This window comes from Hippichthys cyanospilos, chromosome 7, assembly GCF_059441005.1.
Source record: "Hippichthys cyanospilos isolate Australia breed blue-spotted pipefish chromosome 7, RoL_Hcya_1.0, whole genome shotgun sequence".
Taxonomy (NCBI): Eukaryota; Metazoa; Chordata; class Actinopteri; order Syngnathiformes; family Syngnathidae; genus Hippichthys; species Hippichthys cyanospilos.
The window spans coordinates 18,390,093-18,409,403 of NC_142375.1; the positions used below are offsets into that span (position 1 = coordinate 18,390,093).

At 39.9% G+C, this 19,311-nt stretch overlaps 2 protein-coding genes and 1 non-coding gene across 5 annotated transcripts; 2 read left to right on the forward strand and 1 right to left on the reverse strand.

Moving 5' to 3' along the window:
• The first annotated feature begins 1,007 nt into the window (after nt 1–1,007).
• Nucleotides 1,008–10,062, forward strand: LOC148421410 (mitochondrial glycine transporter B-like). Of its 2 annotated transcripts, XM_088419273.1 has the most exons (8): nt 1,008–1,282; nt 1,433–1,532; nt 4,634–4,758; nt 5,095–5,179; nt 6,252–6,431; nt 6,515–6,683; nt 6,786–6,949; nt 7,507–10,062. In XM_088419273.1, the coding sequence occupies exons 2-8, from the start codon at nt 1,437–1,439 to the stop codon at nt 7,627–7,629; spliced, it is 942 nt and encodes a 313-aa protein (XP_088275399.1). In that variant the 5' UTR covers nt 1,008–1,282; nt 1,433–1,436; the 3' UTR covers nt 7,630–10,062. The 2 variants fall into 2 exon arrangements, with proteins under 2 accessions (XP_088275399.1, XP_088275400.1); XM_088419274.1 differs by lacking the exons at nt 1,008–1,282; nt 1,433–1,532 and adding an exon at nt 2,973–3,213.
• A 390-nt stretch (nt 10,063–10,452) lies between these two features.
• On the reverse strand, nt 10,453–10,525 carry trnar-ccu (transfer RNA arginine (anticodon CCU)). The gene has a single exon. It is a non-coding gene; the product is annotated as a tRNA-Arg (tRNA).
• A 1,103-nt stretch (nt 10,526–11,628) lies between these two features.
• Nucleotides 11,629–18,906, forward strand: ift56 (intraflagellar transport 56). 2 transcript variants are annotated; one of them, XM_088419271.1, is made up of 19 exons: nt 11,629–11,782; nt 12,127–12,179; nt 12,261–12,404; nt 12,550–12,642; nt 12,725–12,839; nt 13,377–13,426; nt 13,524–13,669; nt 14,508–14,706; nt 14,809–14,883; nt 14,974–15,076; nt 15,499–15,554; nt 16,258–16,311; nt 16,390–16,453; nt 16,541–16,629; nt 16,818–16,901; nt 16,982–17,051; nt 17,878–17,984; nt 18,122–18,255; nt 18,708–18,906. In XM_088419271.1, the coding sequence occupies exons 2-19, from the start codon at nt 12,177–12,179 to the stop codon at nt 18,820–18,822; spliced, it is 1,701 nt and encodes a 566-aa protein (XP_088275397.1). In that variant the 5' UTR covers nt 11,629–11,782; nt 12,127–12,176; the 3' UTR covers nt 18,823–18,906. The 2 variants fall into 2 exon arrangements, with proteins under 2 accessions (XP_088275397.1, XP_088275398.1); XM_088419272.1 differs by having other exon boundaries at nt 14,535–14,706.
• The last annotated feature ends 405 nt before the right edge of the window (nt 18,907–19,311 follow it).

Below are 19,311 nucleotides of genomic sequence, written 5' to 3' on the forward strand. Positions count from 1 at the left end.
TAAAGCTGCTCAATTTAAGCAATTATTGGAAAGATACTTCGAGGGTAAAATTCACAGTATGGTCTATGAAGTTTTAAAGCATCAGAAAACAAATGGTGCTCATATTTATATTTCAACATACTCCACTTCAGGGGCATAACACTTGTGCTTTTAATTGAGTGTAGAATTTATTTTGTGTGTGCGTGTGCGCGTGCGTGTGGGGTGGGGGGGGGGGGGGGGTTAAGCATAAATGCTTCTTATACACTTGTGCCTTTATCTGAGTGTAGAAAAACTTTTTTTTGGGGAGAGGGGGTCATGCATAAATGCTTCGTATGCATGATGCGTAAAAGTTTTCATCCAGCCCTTTAATATTTTACAAATGGCAGCTGAAAATAAGAGCGATGCATTCATGTATCAAATGGTGAATTATGCAATGTAAGATGAAATATCAATTCACAAGCTTGCAGAGCTGTGTTGTGCTTTGGGAGAGAACTGAGCTACTCAAAGGAACGGGTAGCCTAAGTTTACGACTACTACTATGCATGCATTACTGTAGCCCATAGGTGTCAAATTCCAGTCTTCGAGGACCAGTATCCTGCATGTGTTCTCTCAACTCACCTGATTAAAATTTTTAGAGTACTTGCAAGCTTTGCAGGAGCTTGAAAATGATCCCAATCATTTACATCAGGTGCGTTTATGAGAGAAGCCCTGAAAACGTGTAGGATACTGGCCCTCGAAGACTGAAGTATGACACCTGTGCGTAGCTCATCACAAGCCTCCACTGCAGTGTTAAAGTCAGTATGAAAAACTTAAATCTTGTACTGTACATAGTATTAAAACGTACACAGAGGTAGTGTGTACAGTTTTTTTTTTTTTTTTTTTTTGTGGAACGAGCTCATGTTTTAATATTAAATTGTGAGCATGACGTAAGTGAGGCTGGAATTTTACTTTGAAAGTCCCCACGTTCAAATAGTCTTTTATTTTGGAGTACACAAAACACTACGTACACACCTTTAAATTAAAGCGGAAGCGCGTGCAGTGAGTTTAATTTAGCTTGCAGCTGGCCTCCGCTACACTAGCCTACAAACAACTTTTTTGCGACATTATGTGTTTTTTTGCGTTAGATACGTGAATGCAATGCGTGGCATAACTTGTACAAGTCGCCATAGGCTGAATTGACACGAGGGTGAAGTCTCTACACTCGAACGTCGTTTATCTGTGACCGTCTCCAAAATAATAACATGGCGTTTTTAAAGATGTTTGGGGTAAACGCTGTCTTTGTGACTCCTTAACTCTGTGTAAGGTGTGTACTTCAACTGTTTTTGATGTTGTTCTTGTCCTTCACATTCCCTCAGCCGCCGGTTGTTAGCATTAGCCGATGCGATCTTGCCACTGTCGACCTCCGTCGAAAATGCCGTCACGTTAACGCCTGCGCTGTTTTCTCCTTTCCCAGTGACATGACCTCAAGCGTCGTTAAAACGGGAGCGGTCAGTGAGGACAATCCCTCCGGCTCAACATCCACCTCGAGCGGCGCGAGGATGGAGTTCGCCTCGGTGAGTGTGCTGCTTGAAATAAAGTGAACGCGGGAGGTGTAGCGGCCAGTACTCACCGCGAATAGCACAAAATCGCGAATAGCGGATGCTTATCTGAAATTGATCGTTTCTTATACTGACTGAGCCGGCCTGCGAACCACAAAAATCCACGTGAAATTGACTTCCATCATCATGCGTTGAATAGAAAAATAAAACCCAAACAATTCTACAAGACACCTCCTTAGCATTTTAGATGCATTTTCTCCTAACCGAGGAAGCAATTTAAACTCGAATAATGACAATAATGCAACGGCGGTGTTGTTTATAAAGTTATTTTGCTGTTGGTTAAAATCCAGAAATATGTGGATCACTCCAATGGTTGGGAGAGACCAGAGGTTTTGGACAAATTCCTTTAATTAAAATTCATCGAATGTAAATCGATCAAAGTCTTCCATCGTTCTTTTGCAGCTCAATCTATAAGAAAAACATTTATGTATAATAAATCCAACATTATTTATTGTAACACAGATCCATTTATGGCTTGTATTTGTTAAAATATCAAGAGAAAGAGGACCATAGGAACTTGTCAAATTCAATTCTAATTAGATTTAGGGGTTAAACAAGTCAAATGAGTATTGATCGTTAAAAGAAAAATAGAACCATTTTGGATTTTTATTCCCCCTCTTATTATGGTTGTATGTTCTTGAGTAAGCAACGTCACATTGGCAAGGGTTAACCATTTATGTTCTACACAAAAACATGGCACATTTCACAATCATCTCAAACTTTAATTTTTGAATACGGCAACCGCAATCATAATAAAGGTAGGGTGTTGTTTAAACAAGCTACTGTCACAACATTGGTTAACGATTACGAACAACTTGGGATCATTTGTTCTGGGCCGAAATAAATGTGTCATGAACACCATAACAGGAAAATGATAAGCGCAAAATGATTGCTAATATTTTTGCGAAAGACACTATGAAAATCTTTTTGTACTTCCCCAGTCAGCAGAAAGAAGGCATATGCAATGTTTTGATGAGTCACTGAAACGTACTCCAAGACTAAGTTGATTCATGTTACAATTAATTTACTCTTAATTTGAAAAGAAACATGTACTGTTCCCATCACCAAGGAGTACTTATGCCCCCATTTGAGAACTGTTGCTGGGGATAAATCAAGGTAGATTTTTTTTTCTAGTTGTTCAAAACATTTCGAGATAAATGGAGTAAATTTTTCTGTGCACACCTGATGATCTCTCAGCACACTTAAGCTGCGAAAAATCAGCAACTCAAAGGTTCCACAGTCATTTTCGCTCGACATAGGCGGTCACTGATCATCTCCAAACCTCCATTTGAAGTCCACACAACACACCGAGCAGCATGCCATGACTCATGCCGTTTGACAAAGATGCGGCGCAGCAGCGAGGGGGTGGGCAGATGTGCAAGCGTGTCTCGGCGAGATAAAGATAGAAGCTCGTAGAAAGCTTCACCCGGATTATAAGCCTCCGCTTTGGCGGCCAAACTGGGGGAGGGCGAACGGCGAGGCAGCCTCGGAAGAGCCTTTTTTTGTGTGGCTCCTGCCTCTGTGGCGATGCTTCTTGCGCTCACGTGCACTTTGCGACGGCGCCATCGCTTCATAGTGTGAGGTCAACCCGGCCAGCATGCAGGAGAAACACCAGCCTAGCGGCTTGGGGGGGAAGGTAGGATGGAGAAGTGGAACATAGCATGTGAACTTTTATTTTTTTGGGAAAGGGGTGGGGGTGCACTACCTTGACATCCAAAAATTCGATCAATGCGTGTCTTTGGTAATCGCACAGCAAGTTAATTGACATCTGACTTTTATTTGGGGTATGCATTTGCCTGTGTGTGCATGCGTTTGTTTTTGCTGCGTGGTGGGGGCGCATATTCCGTGTTTTTACTGTCATTGTGGGGGACTCCTGTCCTTTAGTAGACATTATGTAGGCCTCCACTTTTCCAGATCTGTTTTTCAGTGATAAGACTTGGATTTTAGAGTGGGATTGAATTATATTTTGGTTGAGTTTAGGGTAAGGATTAGGTTCAGGGTTTCAGCTGTGATGGTTAGGGTTAGGAAATGCATTATGTCAATGGGATGAACCCACTAAGATAGTAAAACAAACCTGTGTGTGTTTTTGTGCACACATACGTGCATGTTTGTGGAGTGCATGTCATTGTGGAGCATAACCCCTTAGAGTCCAGCAAAATGGCTTTGCGTTCTTGTTTTTCAATTCTGTGGCACATAGACCTTGACATTAACCTTTGGTTGTGTGTGCACGTACATAGTTTATCTTTCTGCAAAATAGGCTTTGCATGTGATGTAGAGGTGCAAAGATAAATCGTTTACTTAAAATATGTACTTTTTTAAATATATAATTGATTAATCTTGTAGATATTATTTAATATTGTCCAAACCCTCAGAATTGCTGCCTTGAGTAAATGTTCTCTGAATTATTTAGTCCTATAGGGAAGTAAACTGAAGAAATAAGATATATTTACAAATATCTACTTGATCATAGACCAAACCTATCATTGAATAATTCAAAAATATGCATTTTTTTGCAGTCAATTTGAGAAAATGTTCTTTTTGAAAAATTAAAAAAAGATAACTTGTTTTTGAGGGGGAAAAATGTATTGATTAAATGATAGAATAATCAATGGGCTACTTGAATATTAAAATAATCACGAGTTGCTAGTGTGCTGCGCTAGAATAGGTAAGGTATGTCTGTGTGCATGTGTGTGTGCGTCGCGCTACGCTTTTCATCCCATTGCCCATTGTGTGCAAGTGTGAGATAGCTTATAAGCGTGCGCACACCAATTTTGCACGTTTCCTTTTTATTACGTGCGATTTCTATGCTCTGGTCCATCATCATGGCTTTGCGGGAAGTTGACGTGCTGTGTCAACAGTCTTTATTAACCAGGAGCCGTGACTCACATTTATTTGCATCGATATAATTAGGTCAGTCAAATGTCATAGCATTGTGATACTGTTGTCATCATAATGTTTCCTTTTTTTCTCTTGCATCCACTCGTCTTTTCCCCCTCCGCCTTGTGTGTGCCTCCTTTCCTCTCTCCATCCCTCCATCCGTCCGATTGTGTCCTCAGGCTCATCCGGCTCTCAAAGCCTTCATGTGCGGCTCGCTCAGCGGCACATGCTCCACGCTGCTCTTCCAGCCTTTGGACCTGGTGAAGACGCGGCTGCAGACCTTGCAAAACAACGCCAAGCCAGGGTTTGTTGCGTGTTGTGTGCTGGCCTAACATAATTATATGTGATCATAATTATAATGAAAGTCCTTTTTTTTTTTTTATTAACATTACATCATGATCATAATTATGATAAAAGTCCATTTCATTTAAAAGTGAGAATTTTGAGAATAAAATGTGAATTTTCACTTCAGTATTTCTACTTGAACAAACGCTCACTGTGCTCTGCCAGCACAAACTGACAGGGGCACACATGCTTAGAGGCTGTTACATCAACAAGGGGCATTGAGGACGCACATTTATTCATACGCTGCATTACATACAACAATAGCTGATGTGTGGCTTTGTCTTATGTCTTGCAGTTCACCAAAAGTGGGGATGTTGAGTGTTTTCGTCAACGTGATCAGGACAGAAAATGTCTTCAGTCTGTGGAAAGGAGTATCGCCTGTGAGTAAGGAAAACCGCTTTGAACATTATAGCCTTCTTTTCATAAATGTGGGTTTTCAGTGGTCGCGTTTCTCCCCCGCCACAGAGCGTCCACTCGCCATTTTCATTCCCACACCGAGAGGTGGAAACACAAACATGATTAGGCTTTCATGTCCATCCATTCATTTTCTATAGCCGCTTATGTCCGCAAGAGTCGCAGGTTTGCTGGTGCTTATACCGGTTGACTTCAGGCAGTAGGTGGCAGACACTCTGAACTAGTCGCCCGCTAAATGCAAGGCACGCAGAGATGAATGACCGTTCATGCACGCAATCACACCTAAGGACAATTTAGTAGGTCCAATACACCTGCCATGCATGTGTTTGAAGTGTGGGAGGAAGCCATAGAGAACACGCGGGCTTGGGGAGAACATTTAAACTTCGCACAGGAAGGCCGGAGTGAGGTGGATTTGAACTCTGGTCCCTGAACTGTGAGGCGGACGTGCTAACCACTGCGTCACCGCGCCGTTTATGAATCGACCCCAATAATATGGGGGGTGTAAAAACTCGACTTGTACCCTGAGAGATACAGTATATATTTTTATGAAAAATGTACTGACCTTTCAACGATATTCAAATGAAGTAAGATGCACCTGTAGACTATTTTAATTATACTGTATTTTGATACTTTTTATGAACTTTTTTTCTATGAGCATAATTAGCCTGCGTACCTACTTTTGCTTGACAGAAGGCGAGTTATGTAATTGATGCCATTAAAACTTCAAATAGTACATTTATTTATGTGCTGTATCTCATTCCCGGTCAGCTGGTCTCAAATGCTAGCTGCTCAAGCCTGCTCACGCCTTTGTGAATGAATGCTTTGTGCTTGATTGAATAAATGCTAACTGGTATTTTGTTATTACGCTAAGCCAGTTTTTTAGTTCATCAGATTACACATATATTCTTCTCGTAGCCGCTTCTACATTCAACTCTCCGGGTCATATTATCATTGGTATTGTTGAGTAAAATCTTTGCTTCAGGACCCTGGCAATAACCCCCCTCCAATCTCCTTCTTCTTTGGATTTCACCCTGGCAGTCTTTTGTGCGCTGCATTCCCGGTGTGGGCATCTACTTCAGCACTTTCTATTCACTCAAGCAGCACTTCTTTCTGGAGCGAGCGCCCAACGCCGGCGAGGCCGTGCTGCTGGGGGCCGGAGCCAGAGCCGTAGCCGGCGTCTGCATGTTGCCCTTCACCGTCATCAAAACGCGTTTCGAGGTACTCGGCGGAAAAAGTGGACACAGTTGAATCAACTAACGTGGCGTGAAAAAAAGTTCTGAAATATGGCTGATCTTTCCCAGAGCGGTTTTTACAACTACGTGAGCGTGGCCGGGGCTCTGAGGAGCATGTACGAGACGGAGGGAGTGCGAGCGTTGTTCTCCGGCCTCACGGCCACGCTGCTGCGTGACGCCCCTTTCTCGGGGATCTATGTCATGTTTTACAGCCAAACCAAGAAGGCGCTACCTCCAGGTGTCCCAAGAAATTGATATATTATCATATAGTTCTATTGTGTTGTATTCAGTTATGCCTATTTTATATTGTTACGTACGTATGATATATGAATAATTATAGAGGTGACTTCGTCGGTCTACATGCCCCTGGTCAACTTCAGCTGTGGCGTGGTGGCGGGAGTCATGGCGTCGTTAGTCACGCAGCCGGCAGATGTGGTCAAGACGCACATTCAAGTCAGCCCGTCACACTGGAGCACGACAGATGCCATTGGCTACATATACCAGGTCTGTGTGTGTGTCAAGGCCAAACCATTTTAATGTCTTTCACGTGTGAGCTGTCCACAAATGCATAGAAGAAAAATGGCTGGTACTTTACTTGTTTAGCCGTTTTCAGCTGTAAAAAGTGAACGATTTTGTATGTAGTTAATTTAACAAGTTCATTATTTGGCTGGTACTTTACTAGATGCTGCAGGTACTGCACTTACCATTGTCCTTAGCTTTAACAAACATGGCCGCCTCTGGAGAAGTGCCACCCCTCACGTAATATAATTTAATGATAACTACACCTATGATTATTTGTAAAACTGTTATTTAAAACACATTCATTTGCAAGATTTGGAAATTTGCAATCTTTTAATTTATTCCTTTTTAATGAAAAACCGTCTAAATCTTACACACTGTTCCTTTAAGAAAAAAAAATCTGGTGCTAGACCAATCTATGCAAGCTAACTAAAGTTTTTGCTTCTGTGAAGTCTCTTTTTAAGAATATCAACAATACCATTGTCGTTGTATGGTTGAAGCAAGTTGTTGAAAGATGTCAAATTTGCCGCCGTCATCCACAGAAACACGGCCTTGGCGGCTTTTTCCGCGGGGCCGTACCCAGGTCACTCCGCCGCACTCTAATGGCCGCCATGGCCTGGACTGTCTACGAACAGCTGATGGCTCGGATGGGCCTCAAGTCCTGAAGTCGGCGGCGAGGCATTCAAGCGTCGAGCCTGTAGCTTAAGAACGAGTGAGCACATGAGTGTGAGATGGGTTTTTGATGCTAAATTATTCTATTTGTGAAATTGTGTTTACTTTGTGTGGGTGTGAGATTTTGAACTTTGGGGTATCAAAATGTGTGTGAAGTAGCAACACTGACAGTTTGAGCTGCACTGATTTTCATCGTATTTCATGAGCAGGGTCCTTACTCACCACTTAACCTTCACCAATAGGAAAACGGGTTTTACTTTTAGGCTCAGACAATCACAAATAATACTCAAGCGCTTGTGCTGTAGGGGAAAAATCCAAGCTTATTGCTTTACTGATTGCTCAAATTTGTGTTTAAAAGGGTATTTATGACAGCCATCACCCAGACTCAATTTTGTATTTTTTCAGTGCAATGGACGAGAATTTTCATCATGTAGAATACTTCTATTTTATGGATAGATTACACTGGTGGCCAGCACTTCTCTTTGTTATATGCCAAAAGCATACACATTTGCACTGTTTTTGTTCATATTTTATGGAAAGGAAGGACTGTTGAGATGTTTCGGATTCCACTAAAAAATATTTGTCAAAGTATATATGTGGGAGGATTTTTTTTCCTTTTGCCCAAAATAGCTTGGTGTCACTCAAATGACCTGTTTTTAAAGAGTGATTACCAAAGAACGGAATAAGGTCGATCTTACTTTCTTTTTCAAAGTAAGGAATGGAGTCTAATCTTTCATATACCATCAATGTCTACGTAACATCAGATATTTACGTGAAAAGACGGTACATTGATGTTTTTGGTTTATTGAAAATGATCAAACTGCCCCTAGTGACAGCAACATCATGCATTCCACACAGATTTAATTAAGCTACACGTTTGGAAATTAGATGTTTTCAACATAACATCAACCCACTCAGATTGTTAGAATATTGCACCAACACAACAGTAACACCGCTCTGATTGTTAGAAAACTGCACCAACACAACAGTAACACGACTACTAGTGGAGCATGCCCCTTAATTGTGAATAAAATAGCAGATTAAACTCAAAATCAATACAGCGGTACCTCGAGATATGAAAGTCTCAGTTTATAGAAAAACTTAATATGCGAAACGACATCTGAATATTTTTCTGCTGTTTAGTTTGTTCTGTATTGTTTTCTGCTGTTTGTCCTCCTCTGCTAATGCTTTTGGATGTTAACCAAAGAGATTTGTTTTGTTAACTAACTCAAAAGGTAACCAACCTTTCACATTTTTGTACTTTTTTTGGCATGAATTAGATTATTTACATAACAAACTAGACTCAAAATATGGAAAAAAATCACTATACAAAAGCCATTTATACAAAATAATTTTGCATCTCGAGTTACTCTAAGTACAATAGGCAGAATGCTGAAGGTTTCCAAAAGTGAGAAAAAAGTGTCTTATAGTCTGAGATTTACAGCAGCCGTTCATTTTTTGTATTTTTTTTTTTTTTTTGCTGTTCAGATTTACCTAAACCAGTGGTTCTAAAATGGGGGTATGTAAAAGCACTTCGGGCGTATGTGAGATTTTAACAGGGTTTCAGCACATCTAATTAATGATTTTAATGCCATGACAAGAAGAGGATTTTATTTTTCAAAATAAAAGCAAATTAGTTGGAATATGAAGTGTTAGTAAATTGTGTTATAGCAATGCACAACACTGTTTTATTTTATCTTTGTACTTTTCTACAAAGGCGCATTTTCAATAGTGAAAAACCTAAACAGATTGGAACAGTCCAAAATAGGCTTGTCTCCTCAAATAGTGGCTGCGCTCCAGTTGGTTGGAATAGACGCCTATTGAAAATTAAATGTATTGTTACTGTATTTTCAGTGTTACTTCATAAAACTCCTGCACATAAAGTAGCCATTTGCTAACCAAAACAGCAGGACATAAGCAATCTTAGATGAATTCAAGTCTGCAGCCTCACCATGTTGGAATTGAATTAGTTTGCTCTATAGTTGACTGTTGTGATGGCTTCATCCAAAATAAAAGCCAACTCCTCTATAAAATACATGCGCACAATTCATACAAACATACAAGCATATTTTAAAAACTCCTGGCAGTGAACGTATGGAACTATGAACCCGTTACTGCTCAAATGCAGCCGAAGGCACTTATTTGTAAATATTTCTATAGAGAGATGATTATGAATAGTTTGGCATTTCCATGCAAACACCGCCAAATGCAATTGACAGTATGTATCTGCAGTTACTGATCACATGACCCTCCACGAGCAACATGGAGGCTGAATAAAGTGTCTTAATCTTCCTTTGTGTGTGTCACAGTGCGCTCCTGTCTATACGTGCTGACTATTTGATCATTGTACATATTGGGTCTGTGCAGTATTACATTGTGCCTGTCCCTTTTTTTTTCTCAATAAATATACCTTTTGAATAAACTCATTTGAACCATGTATCATTTTTCAAAGGACCAGAGAAACGTTTTTTTGTCACCTGATTGGAACGTAGTGGCCATCTTCAGTATTTCACCCACTTCCCATTTTACATGGCTTGTATTGTTTTAACATTATTCATGAGGAAATGAAGCGATCCTAGTCCTATTTATGTGAACTTGTACAGATTTATGGTATTGTACATGGCAGGTTTTTTTTGTAATGGAGTTTTAGCATTGTGATTGCACATGCGCATTAAATTCTTATGCAGAAGTACGATAGTTTAAAATGTTTAACCTCGTGACTGTCGAGGTTGTTTTTGCATCTGTGCTCGTTGTCGTAGGATAGAAACGATGAGCAATAATTATTTTCCGACGAGTGAAGAAACAAAAGCATTAACCACCCCAGATGGGACTCGAACCCACAATCCCTGGCTTAGGAGGCCAGTGCCTTATCCATTAGGCCACTGGGGCTCTGTCGACTGCGGTGGAAATACACAATATATTACATACACCTATTTGGATTTATGTAAATGAATTGGTTCGGCTCGTAAAAACACGCTTACAATGTATTCGACACAGTTCATTCCAATATAAGAAATTATTTTGCTGAAAAATATCTTTTAGTGTCAACGTTTTCACAAATCTGTTGTTTCTTTTTAACATGTCATTTGTCTGCATTCAAATCGAAAAGTTTGGAAAATGCTTACACCCTTTAACGATTCAATGTTAATTGTACAACCATGCCGTTTAGATTTTGGAGGTCCAGTACAAAGATTACATCTGTCGCCAACAAATTCTTTGTTCTACTTGTCACTGTAAGTATATGACTGGTATAGTTGAATAAAGATACACAAATTTATTACAATAATTAATATTCTTCGATGGTGATGCTAAAGCGGTTTGAGTAAAGGGAAGTGACGTCACGATTACTCTAAAACCAGTTAACGCTACCGTATAGACAAAAAAAAAACAAAATGCCAATGGGAGGTACCCCGGAAGTAAGTAGACCTCTACGTAAATGCATCAGTCAAGGGGCAAGAGTATGACTGTGTTTTATAGCGGGGCCTTGATTGTAAATTATCCACCGCTGTGAGGTGCAGTGTACAACCCCTGCCACCAGGAGGCAGCTCTAGCACCTCATGCCACAATCAGATAGATAGATCAAAAAAGAAAAGTAGATAGGTGGGGGGTTAACTTTTGACACTTATTTTCATCCTTTAGAGTTTTCATTTGTTTAAGATTTCTTGCACACAAGCAGTAGTTGAGGATGCACGTTGTTACACATATTTATTGATGCAAGAACAGTTACGCAGTTAAGGTCATTTTTATGTGACTTGTGACGAATCTGCAGTCAAGAAACACAAACATTGTTCATGCAGTATTCCAAAATCCGGAGCCAGTTATTCAAGGGGGCTAGAAGTCAGTTGAACTGTAACACCGGCGGCTGGGTCCGGCCGGTCTACTAAGCTCCAAAGCATGCCCATGACTTGTCTGTTATCACTTGCAAAGCGCCATCTGCCCGACTGAAAACTTTATAAAAAACAAAAACATTTTTTAAAATCATCTAACTAACGTGTGTGGAGTGGATGTGACGTCACAATCCCAGCACAATAAAAACAAGATGGCAGCCCCTATAAACTGTTCAATCGTACTCCTGTCCGGAAAAGCTAAAATGTAAAGGTATATTTCGCTTTACAACCCTCATAAAAAAGGGACCAAGCAGCAAAGGTTTGTTTATTATTTTCCATCTACCAAACGTGACAAGGTGTTGTCTGTGTTGTTAGTTCTTTGGTACTTGTTGTTTGGGGTGACATATTTCATTTTGGGTGACATATTTTACCTGTGTTGTGTTTTAACAAACGCTGGTATGCTTTAAAGGAAACCTCCGTGGCGTTTTAAATGATTATCAAATGTATTTCGAACGGGCTTGCTGAATGCGTGCGATGTTGTTGCTAGGTAACCAAAGACGCTTTCGCGACGTGCTTGACGTCATCAGGTAGCATTGTTGTGATCCGAGCAAACAAATGTATTTAAAATGAATTTTTTTTTTTTTTTTTGTAATATTTTACCAGGAAGCTAACACCTTAGCTTGCCCACCTCGCTGTCTTCTCAAGTCGTCAACATGGTGAATGGACATTCAAAAGATCATCCTCAGAACACATTAATATTCACTATGTATGTTATCAAAGTGAACTTTTTGTTGCAGATCTTATCTCGTCTGAAGCCCGCTTTCGGGGGCGAATTGTTCGTCAGTGTCAGCGAGAAAAAGAAGAAAAACAAAAGTAAAATTCCTAGTTTGGAAGAATATCTGCAGAAGAGGGACTACCTTGGAGCGTTGACACTTTTAGAGGTGCATTTGCCTTTACATTACTTATCTATCACACACACCTAAACCACCTACCACTCATTCCAGCTATCTAGCCAGCAGCTAGTTAGCTAGCCCAGTTAAAAGGCATCTTCCTACTCTCTTACTGATTTAATTTTGTTCTCTATAGTTCCAAAAAAGTATTGGAGAGCAAGAGGAACATGCAGACCTTTGGATTTGCTTCTGTGCCTTTCACTTGGGGGATTACAAGAGAGCTATGGAGGTTTTTGCAATATTAGCATATTAAATTGTGTAGATAAAAAAAATGATGAAATCCTGGTATGAGACGTGCTTTTTTGTGACAGGAGTACAAGGCGCTGACAAAGAAGCCTGACTGCCCTCCTGATGTGTGGGTCTATTTGGGCTGTGCCATGTTTTTTTTGGGCCTCTATAAAGAGGCTGAGGAGGCTGCGTTGAAAGGTAAGTAAATAACTGCAAAATTGATCACCACAGTTGTTGTTATTTACATTTTAGTTTGGGAACAACTTCAAAATAACCTCCTTGTTTGTTTGATGAAAATTGCAGAGACGTATTTGAGAGTTTTGTCTTTTTTTTTTGGTCTACTGATATAAAAAACATGTTAAACAAATGTTGATCTTTGTTTTTGGATTGTTTTGTGGGACTCATGACTGAAACAAAAATACTCTTAATGATTCAAAAACTCACACAAATATACATTTATGAATCATGAAACACCATTTTAAACCATCTGTCTTTGTTTGTGCATAGACAAAATAGAATCACAGCAATATCTTGTTTTTTTTTTGTTTTTTTTACATTGATTGCACATTTTTAAATTAATACAAATTATGAAAAACAATGATTTTCATGGCTAATCATTCATAATTCATCATTGGGCAACAAGATTAACTTAATAAGTGGGCAGATTTATATAACGTATATAACAACATAAACCAAGTTATTGTTATTGTCATTTTGCTTTGGTTGTCTTGGCAGCTCCCAAGTCTCCCCTGCAAAACAGACTCCTCTTCCATTTGGCTTATAAGGTAAAAAAAAAAAAAACAAGTTTGACAACTGTCAACTTTCCACTCCTCTTCATACCGGGTTTCATCTTCAGTCACTGACCTCTTTTTCTCATCTCAGTTCAGCGATGAGAAGAAGCTCATGGACTTCCACCAGAACCTGGAGGATGTGACCGAAGACCAGCTGAGCTTGGCCTCCATCCACTACATGCGCTCGCACTACCAGGAGGCCATCGAAATCTACAAACGCCTCCTCATGCATCACTTGTAAGAATTAGCCTGCTGCTGTTTTTTTTTTTTTTTTTTTTGCTTTTCACTTAGTTGGGCACCGCTTAATTTATGCAAATGCGGCAATATATATTCAATTCAAAATTCAAGAGATTTATTGTCATATGTATAGTTGTACCACACAATTAAATTCTTATTCTGTTCACTTCCCCGAGCAGCAGACTACATTCCATAATCGAGCAATAAATAAATAGCAATAAAGATGATTGACGCAGATACGGACAGATGTTTAGATGTGGACAGATGCATATATTCAATTGCAGAAGATAAGACGCAGGGTCTGAATAATCAAAATAACAGTAAGTATAAGCTATAATATGTAAATTACACATTTAGGTAATTGGAATAACATTAGAGCATTAACATGCAACTGAAAACACAATGTAGAAATGCCACTAACTTAAATTGGTGAAAGACACACGCAACAACCAGCATAGATATTACACTTGTACCCCCATTGAAGGCCTATGTGGGCTGGCTACGCTTAAATATTTATGTGGTCTTTGGGGACCTCTAGCGGCCAGTAATAACAACACAAGTCTCAACGTTAATGAAGTATAATCCCGCGAATCTCTTCCAAACATAAAATAAGGACGCGAAACGGACATACAAGTGACAATTCCACACAAATACAATAGATAGATAGGCTGACGGATAAAACAAATCTTTAAGTTACCGTTTATAGTGCGCACCCACGCTTGAGGCATTCATTTTTGGGCCAAAAAATTGGTGTTCTATATTTAGAGAATGACGGTATTTAGCTGGGCCTCGGATGTCCATCCACAACCATGAAATATATGGTGTTTATTCTACGAAGTGTCGCTTCTGTTTACTGCTCGAACAGAGACTTTCTGGCCATGAAGGTGTATGTGGCTCTGTGTTACTACAAGCTGGGCTACTACGACGTTTCGCAGGAGGTGCTGGCGGCGTACCTCCAGAACATCCCCGACTCCACCATCGCCCTCAACCTCAAAGCCTGCAACCACTTCAGCCTGTGCAATGGCAAAGCAGCCGAGGTACGTGACGTCGTGGATATCTGACTCAAGAAACTGAATGACAAATGTCTGTCTGTGTTGATGTGCGTGTGCGCTTGTGTGTGTTTTCCACCTTTTGCTCAGGCTGAGCTGAAGAACCTTATTGACATCTCCTCCTGCTCCTTTGAGTTTGCTAAGGAGCTTATCAGACACAACCTCGTAAGCTCTCGCTTTGAGTACTAACTCGAAGTCTTTAAGGTCCACTGTTTTATTATTTTGAATTAAAAAATGGCTTTCAATCGTCTCTAGGTGGTGTTTCGCGGTGGCGAGGGGGCATTGCAGGTGCTGCCCCCTTTGATCGATGTCATACCCGAGGCTAGACTCAACCTTGTCATCTATTATCTGAGACAAGGTGAGGATTGCATCCAAATATTCAAAGAAAATAAGTCTCACGTTTGAGTAAATAAACCTTTTAGTAGGGCACTCAGACATATTAATGATCTTTGTTTAAAATATTCTTCAGTTGTCAAAATACAAAATCCATGAAATGATTTTGTCAAAATTTCCAAGGATCAAGAATGAAGCACACTTAACATACCCCATTTCTTCACTTGCTGAAATCAAGTTATTTTTCTTGTCGTTCATGTATTTGTATGGGCCATTGACAAGTCTGGGTTTCGTTACTATGACAACCAGCCTGCATCTTCTTTAAATGTATTTTTCAAAGAGTACTCATGTATTGGATCTCATTGTCTTGTTTACGGATTGTTGTGGCTCGTGGGATTCTATTCATTACATTTAGTCACAATCAAATATTACTCGTGACTCTTATAGATGACGTGCAGGAAGCTTACAACCTCATACAAGATTTAGTGCCTGCGACACCTCAGGTGGGGATTCTCTCACTCACTCACTCACTCACTCACTCCCTCACTCACTCATACTGCCTCCCCTCCCACACCTCCTCTCTGACTTTCTCCACATCTAACCCCCTCACTCACACTACCTTCCTCCCTTATGCCCCTCTCTCTTTCTCTCTCTCACACACTCACGCTCTCTCGCTATTTCGCTCGCTCTCTTCAGATATTTATACTGGAGCTTTGGTTTATTTGTTCAATTTGTGAAATATAAAAATTCAGAAATTGAAGAAAATTTGCCCGATCGTGTCCAACTGAAAACCATGTGATCCACCCAGATTTCTGATTGCATGATCGTGACATCCGTAACAATAACAGTGTGCCCAAGTTTTCAATTTTGCTCTTACAAAAGGAAATAAAGCATACTGGTTATAATACTATGACCTAATAATTTAAGATACCTTCCACTAATGATTTAGTGAATGGTTTGGACTCAAATTGGTTTCCGTTACATCCACAATACCTTACCAAATTTTGAAACATTTTTTTAAGAATTCAGCTCAACTGTAAATGCAATTTAACATGCTCAATTTGAACATTTAGTTATTCAGTGATTATTTACCAACCACTAGAGGGAGCCAATGTATCGTTACTAGTATTCGTACCACATTGAGAATCACGGCAAGGAGGTTAGTCATGTGGAGTACAGTATTAAATTGATGATTATTTTCACCAGGAGTATATTTTGAAAGGAGTGGTCAATGCTGCACTGGGGCAACAGCTTGGAACGGTGAGTGAGTTTTTTTTTCTTTTCAACTCTGTGTAACGTGTATGTTCTGTGTGTATTTATCTGCGCCTATTTTCCCAGAGGGATTACTTAAAAGTAGCCCAGCAGTTCTTCCAGTTGGTCGGCGGTTCAGCCAGCGAGTGTGGTACGTGTGGAAGAGAAGTGAACATTTTGATGCCGGAGCCGTGTGGGCAAGCAAGGCGTGTGTTTATTTTCGTTTGGTGTCTTTCAGACACTCTTCCTGGCAGACAATGCATGGCTTCCTGCTTTTTCCTCCTGAGAAAGTTTGACGATGTGCTCACATACCTCAACTCAGTCAAGGTTCATGCTCATCCCTGTGCATTATGTCACACTGAAAAAAATTTCAGTTGGCATTTTAAGTCAATTATGAAACACTTAGGTGACTTATGACTGAAACATCATAAATCCTTGTAATCAACCATCTGCTAGCATATTTAACAATATAACATGATTTGATTTCTTGCTTGATTGTGCCTTTTCTTTTTCAGACTTACTTCTGTAACGACGATACGTTTAATTTCAATTATGCGCAAGCCAAGGCAGCCATTGGTAACTTCAAAGAAGCGGAGGAGGTACATCTCAACGCCTGCACAACCGCTTTATAGTCTTTCCACCAGTTTATTTCCTCAGTGTTTTCATCTTTTCTTTCCAGAGTTTTCTTCTGATTCAGAGCGAGAAGATCAAGAGTGACTATGTGTACCTCAGCTGGCTGGCTCGCTGCTGTATGTATTTTTCTTATTTACAATAGAACAGTTAACCAATTATTTAAGGACGATATGGAACTAAACTTGCAGATGAATAACATCTTAAGTGTTAAATCGTCAATTTTAAGTAGTAAGTAGCAGTAGTAGTAGTAATATTTATCTCATTTTTATACTTACTGCCATCCTAATAAATTAATAATCATCTACGAATCCCAACCTCAATATTGATCCATATATAAGGCGCACCTGATTATAAGGCGCACCATCAGCTTTAAAAAAAAAAAAGGCTTTTAGGTGTGCCTTGTAGTGTGGAAAATACGGTAATTGTTTTAAATAATTACTTTTGTAAGTACTAAAATAATTGATTACTTTAGGTACTAAAGTATGCGATTATAAAATGCAATTATAAATTGTAAAGGCTATAAATGAAGCATGAAGTAAACTGATTGCTTTTTGTTTAAGTTCCTCAATAATTAAGCGGTTATTTTAATATGAAAGTAATCTAACTATACATTCCAAAGTAGTGAAGTGATTACTTTAGTATTTTAGTTTGTCACATTATACTTTAGGAAATTAGTCCCAAAATCAATTACTTGAGTTTAGTACCGTTTTATCCCAATTGATTACTTAAGCACTTTCATACCTAAAGTCATAGATTATTTTGGTAACCTAAAGTAATCAATTACTTTAGTACGTCATGCATTTAGTACCAGCTCTTTTAAAAGCCTTTAATCAAACTTCCAAACAAAAAAGTTGGGAAAATCTCGATTGGGTAGATATCCGTCCGTCCAACTTGACTGAAATCTCCCCTCGGGCATTTTAATGCGTAAACTCTCCTTGTCAGACATCATGAACCAGAAGGGTCGCCTGGCCTGGGAGCTCTACTTGAAGATGGGCACTTCCTCGGACTCCTTCAGTTTGCTTCAGCTCATCGCCAATGACAGCTACAAGGTAGACACGGACACATGTGACACTCATCAACAGTTTGCCATTGTCATTGTACACCTGCTGTACCATAACAATAAAGGCCTTCTATTTTATTCTATTGTAGTTGGAAAGTTTGTTAAACATATCGATTCATGTTTCAGATGGGCCAGTTCTACTATGCAGCCAAAGCGTTTGACGCACTGGAGAAGCTGGACCCCGGCTCCAACTACTGGGAGGGCAAGAGAGGGGCATGCGTGGGCATCTTTCAGCTCATTTTAGCCAACAAGGAATCCAAGTAGGTTTCTTTACAATACATACTTTTTTATAACATGCATTATGATGATATTATTATTATTAGATGATCTCAAAAGACCTATTTTTTTTGGAGTCCAGTCAAACTGGGGTATTTTTTCCCAACTGCTTTGCTAAAGGAGGATGAGAAAAATGGCTGTCAATAACTGAATTAAGTTCAAAAGTAATTGATTACTTTAGGCAATTGAGTTCTATCGTGATCGATTACTTTAGGTAATGAAAGTGCTAAAACTATACTGTACCATGTGACGCAAAAGGGACATCTCTTTGATTTTAAGCCAAAATGTGCTAAACCCTTCATTGTTTTAGTATAGTATAATCATTAGTAATGACTATAATAGTTGGTGTATTAGCCCCTTCTCCCCCCAGTCACCTTGAAACCCAAACTGGTCAGATAAGACTGATGGATGCTCCTGTGTGTCATTGGCGTGCCAGGGAGACGCTTAAAGAGGTGGTGCTCCTGCTGCGCAATTCCGGAAACCCGCAGGTGGAATACATCATCCGAGCCATGAGGAAGTGGGCCAAAGACAACAGAGTTTTCCTCTCGTGACCACTGCGCAACTATCAGCCGTCCACAGACATTCAGATGATCTCATGTTATAATGCAGACCTATTAAAGCCTCTGTTACTGTTTTTTCTTCTTCAATGTGGATTGCACGCACCATATTACCTGACACAGCGGGGAGCATCTCAGTCTTCGGTATTGTCTTTGTTCAGTTCCCCTCATCCCGAGGGGGCTAATCCGGCCTATTGTATCATGTTTCAAATCGTTCCATTTTTGCACACACTAATAATTCAACAAGTGTTTCTACTGCTGTCATACGAAAATAAGCATCGGGATGGATCACCGACCGTGACCGAAGCGTTGCTGTCATCCAGCTGCCATTGTGTGGTACTAAATGCCGTAATCAGCATTTTCTTCCCCTGAGACGTTAAAGAATATGCTAATTGACACCCCCCCCCTCCTTAGTTTATAAGACGTCCCTACGCAACGCGTCAGCTTCTTTTTACTGGTCCGTCCTTCTGACAAGACTCTAAA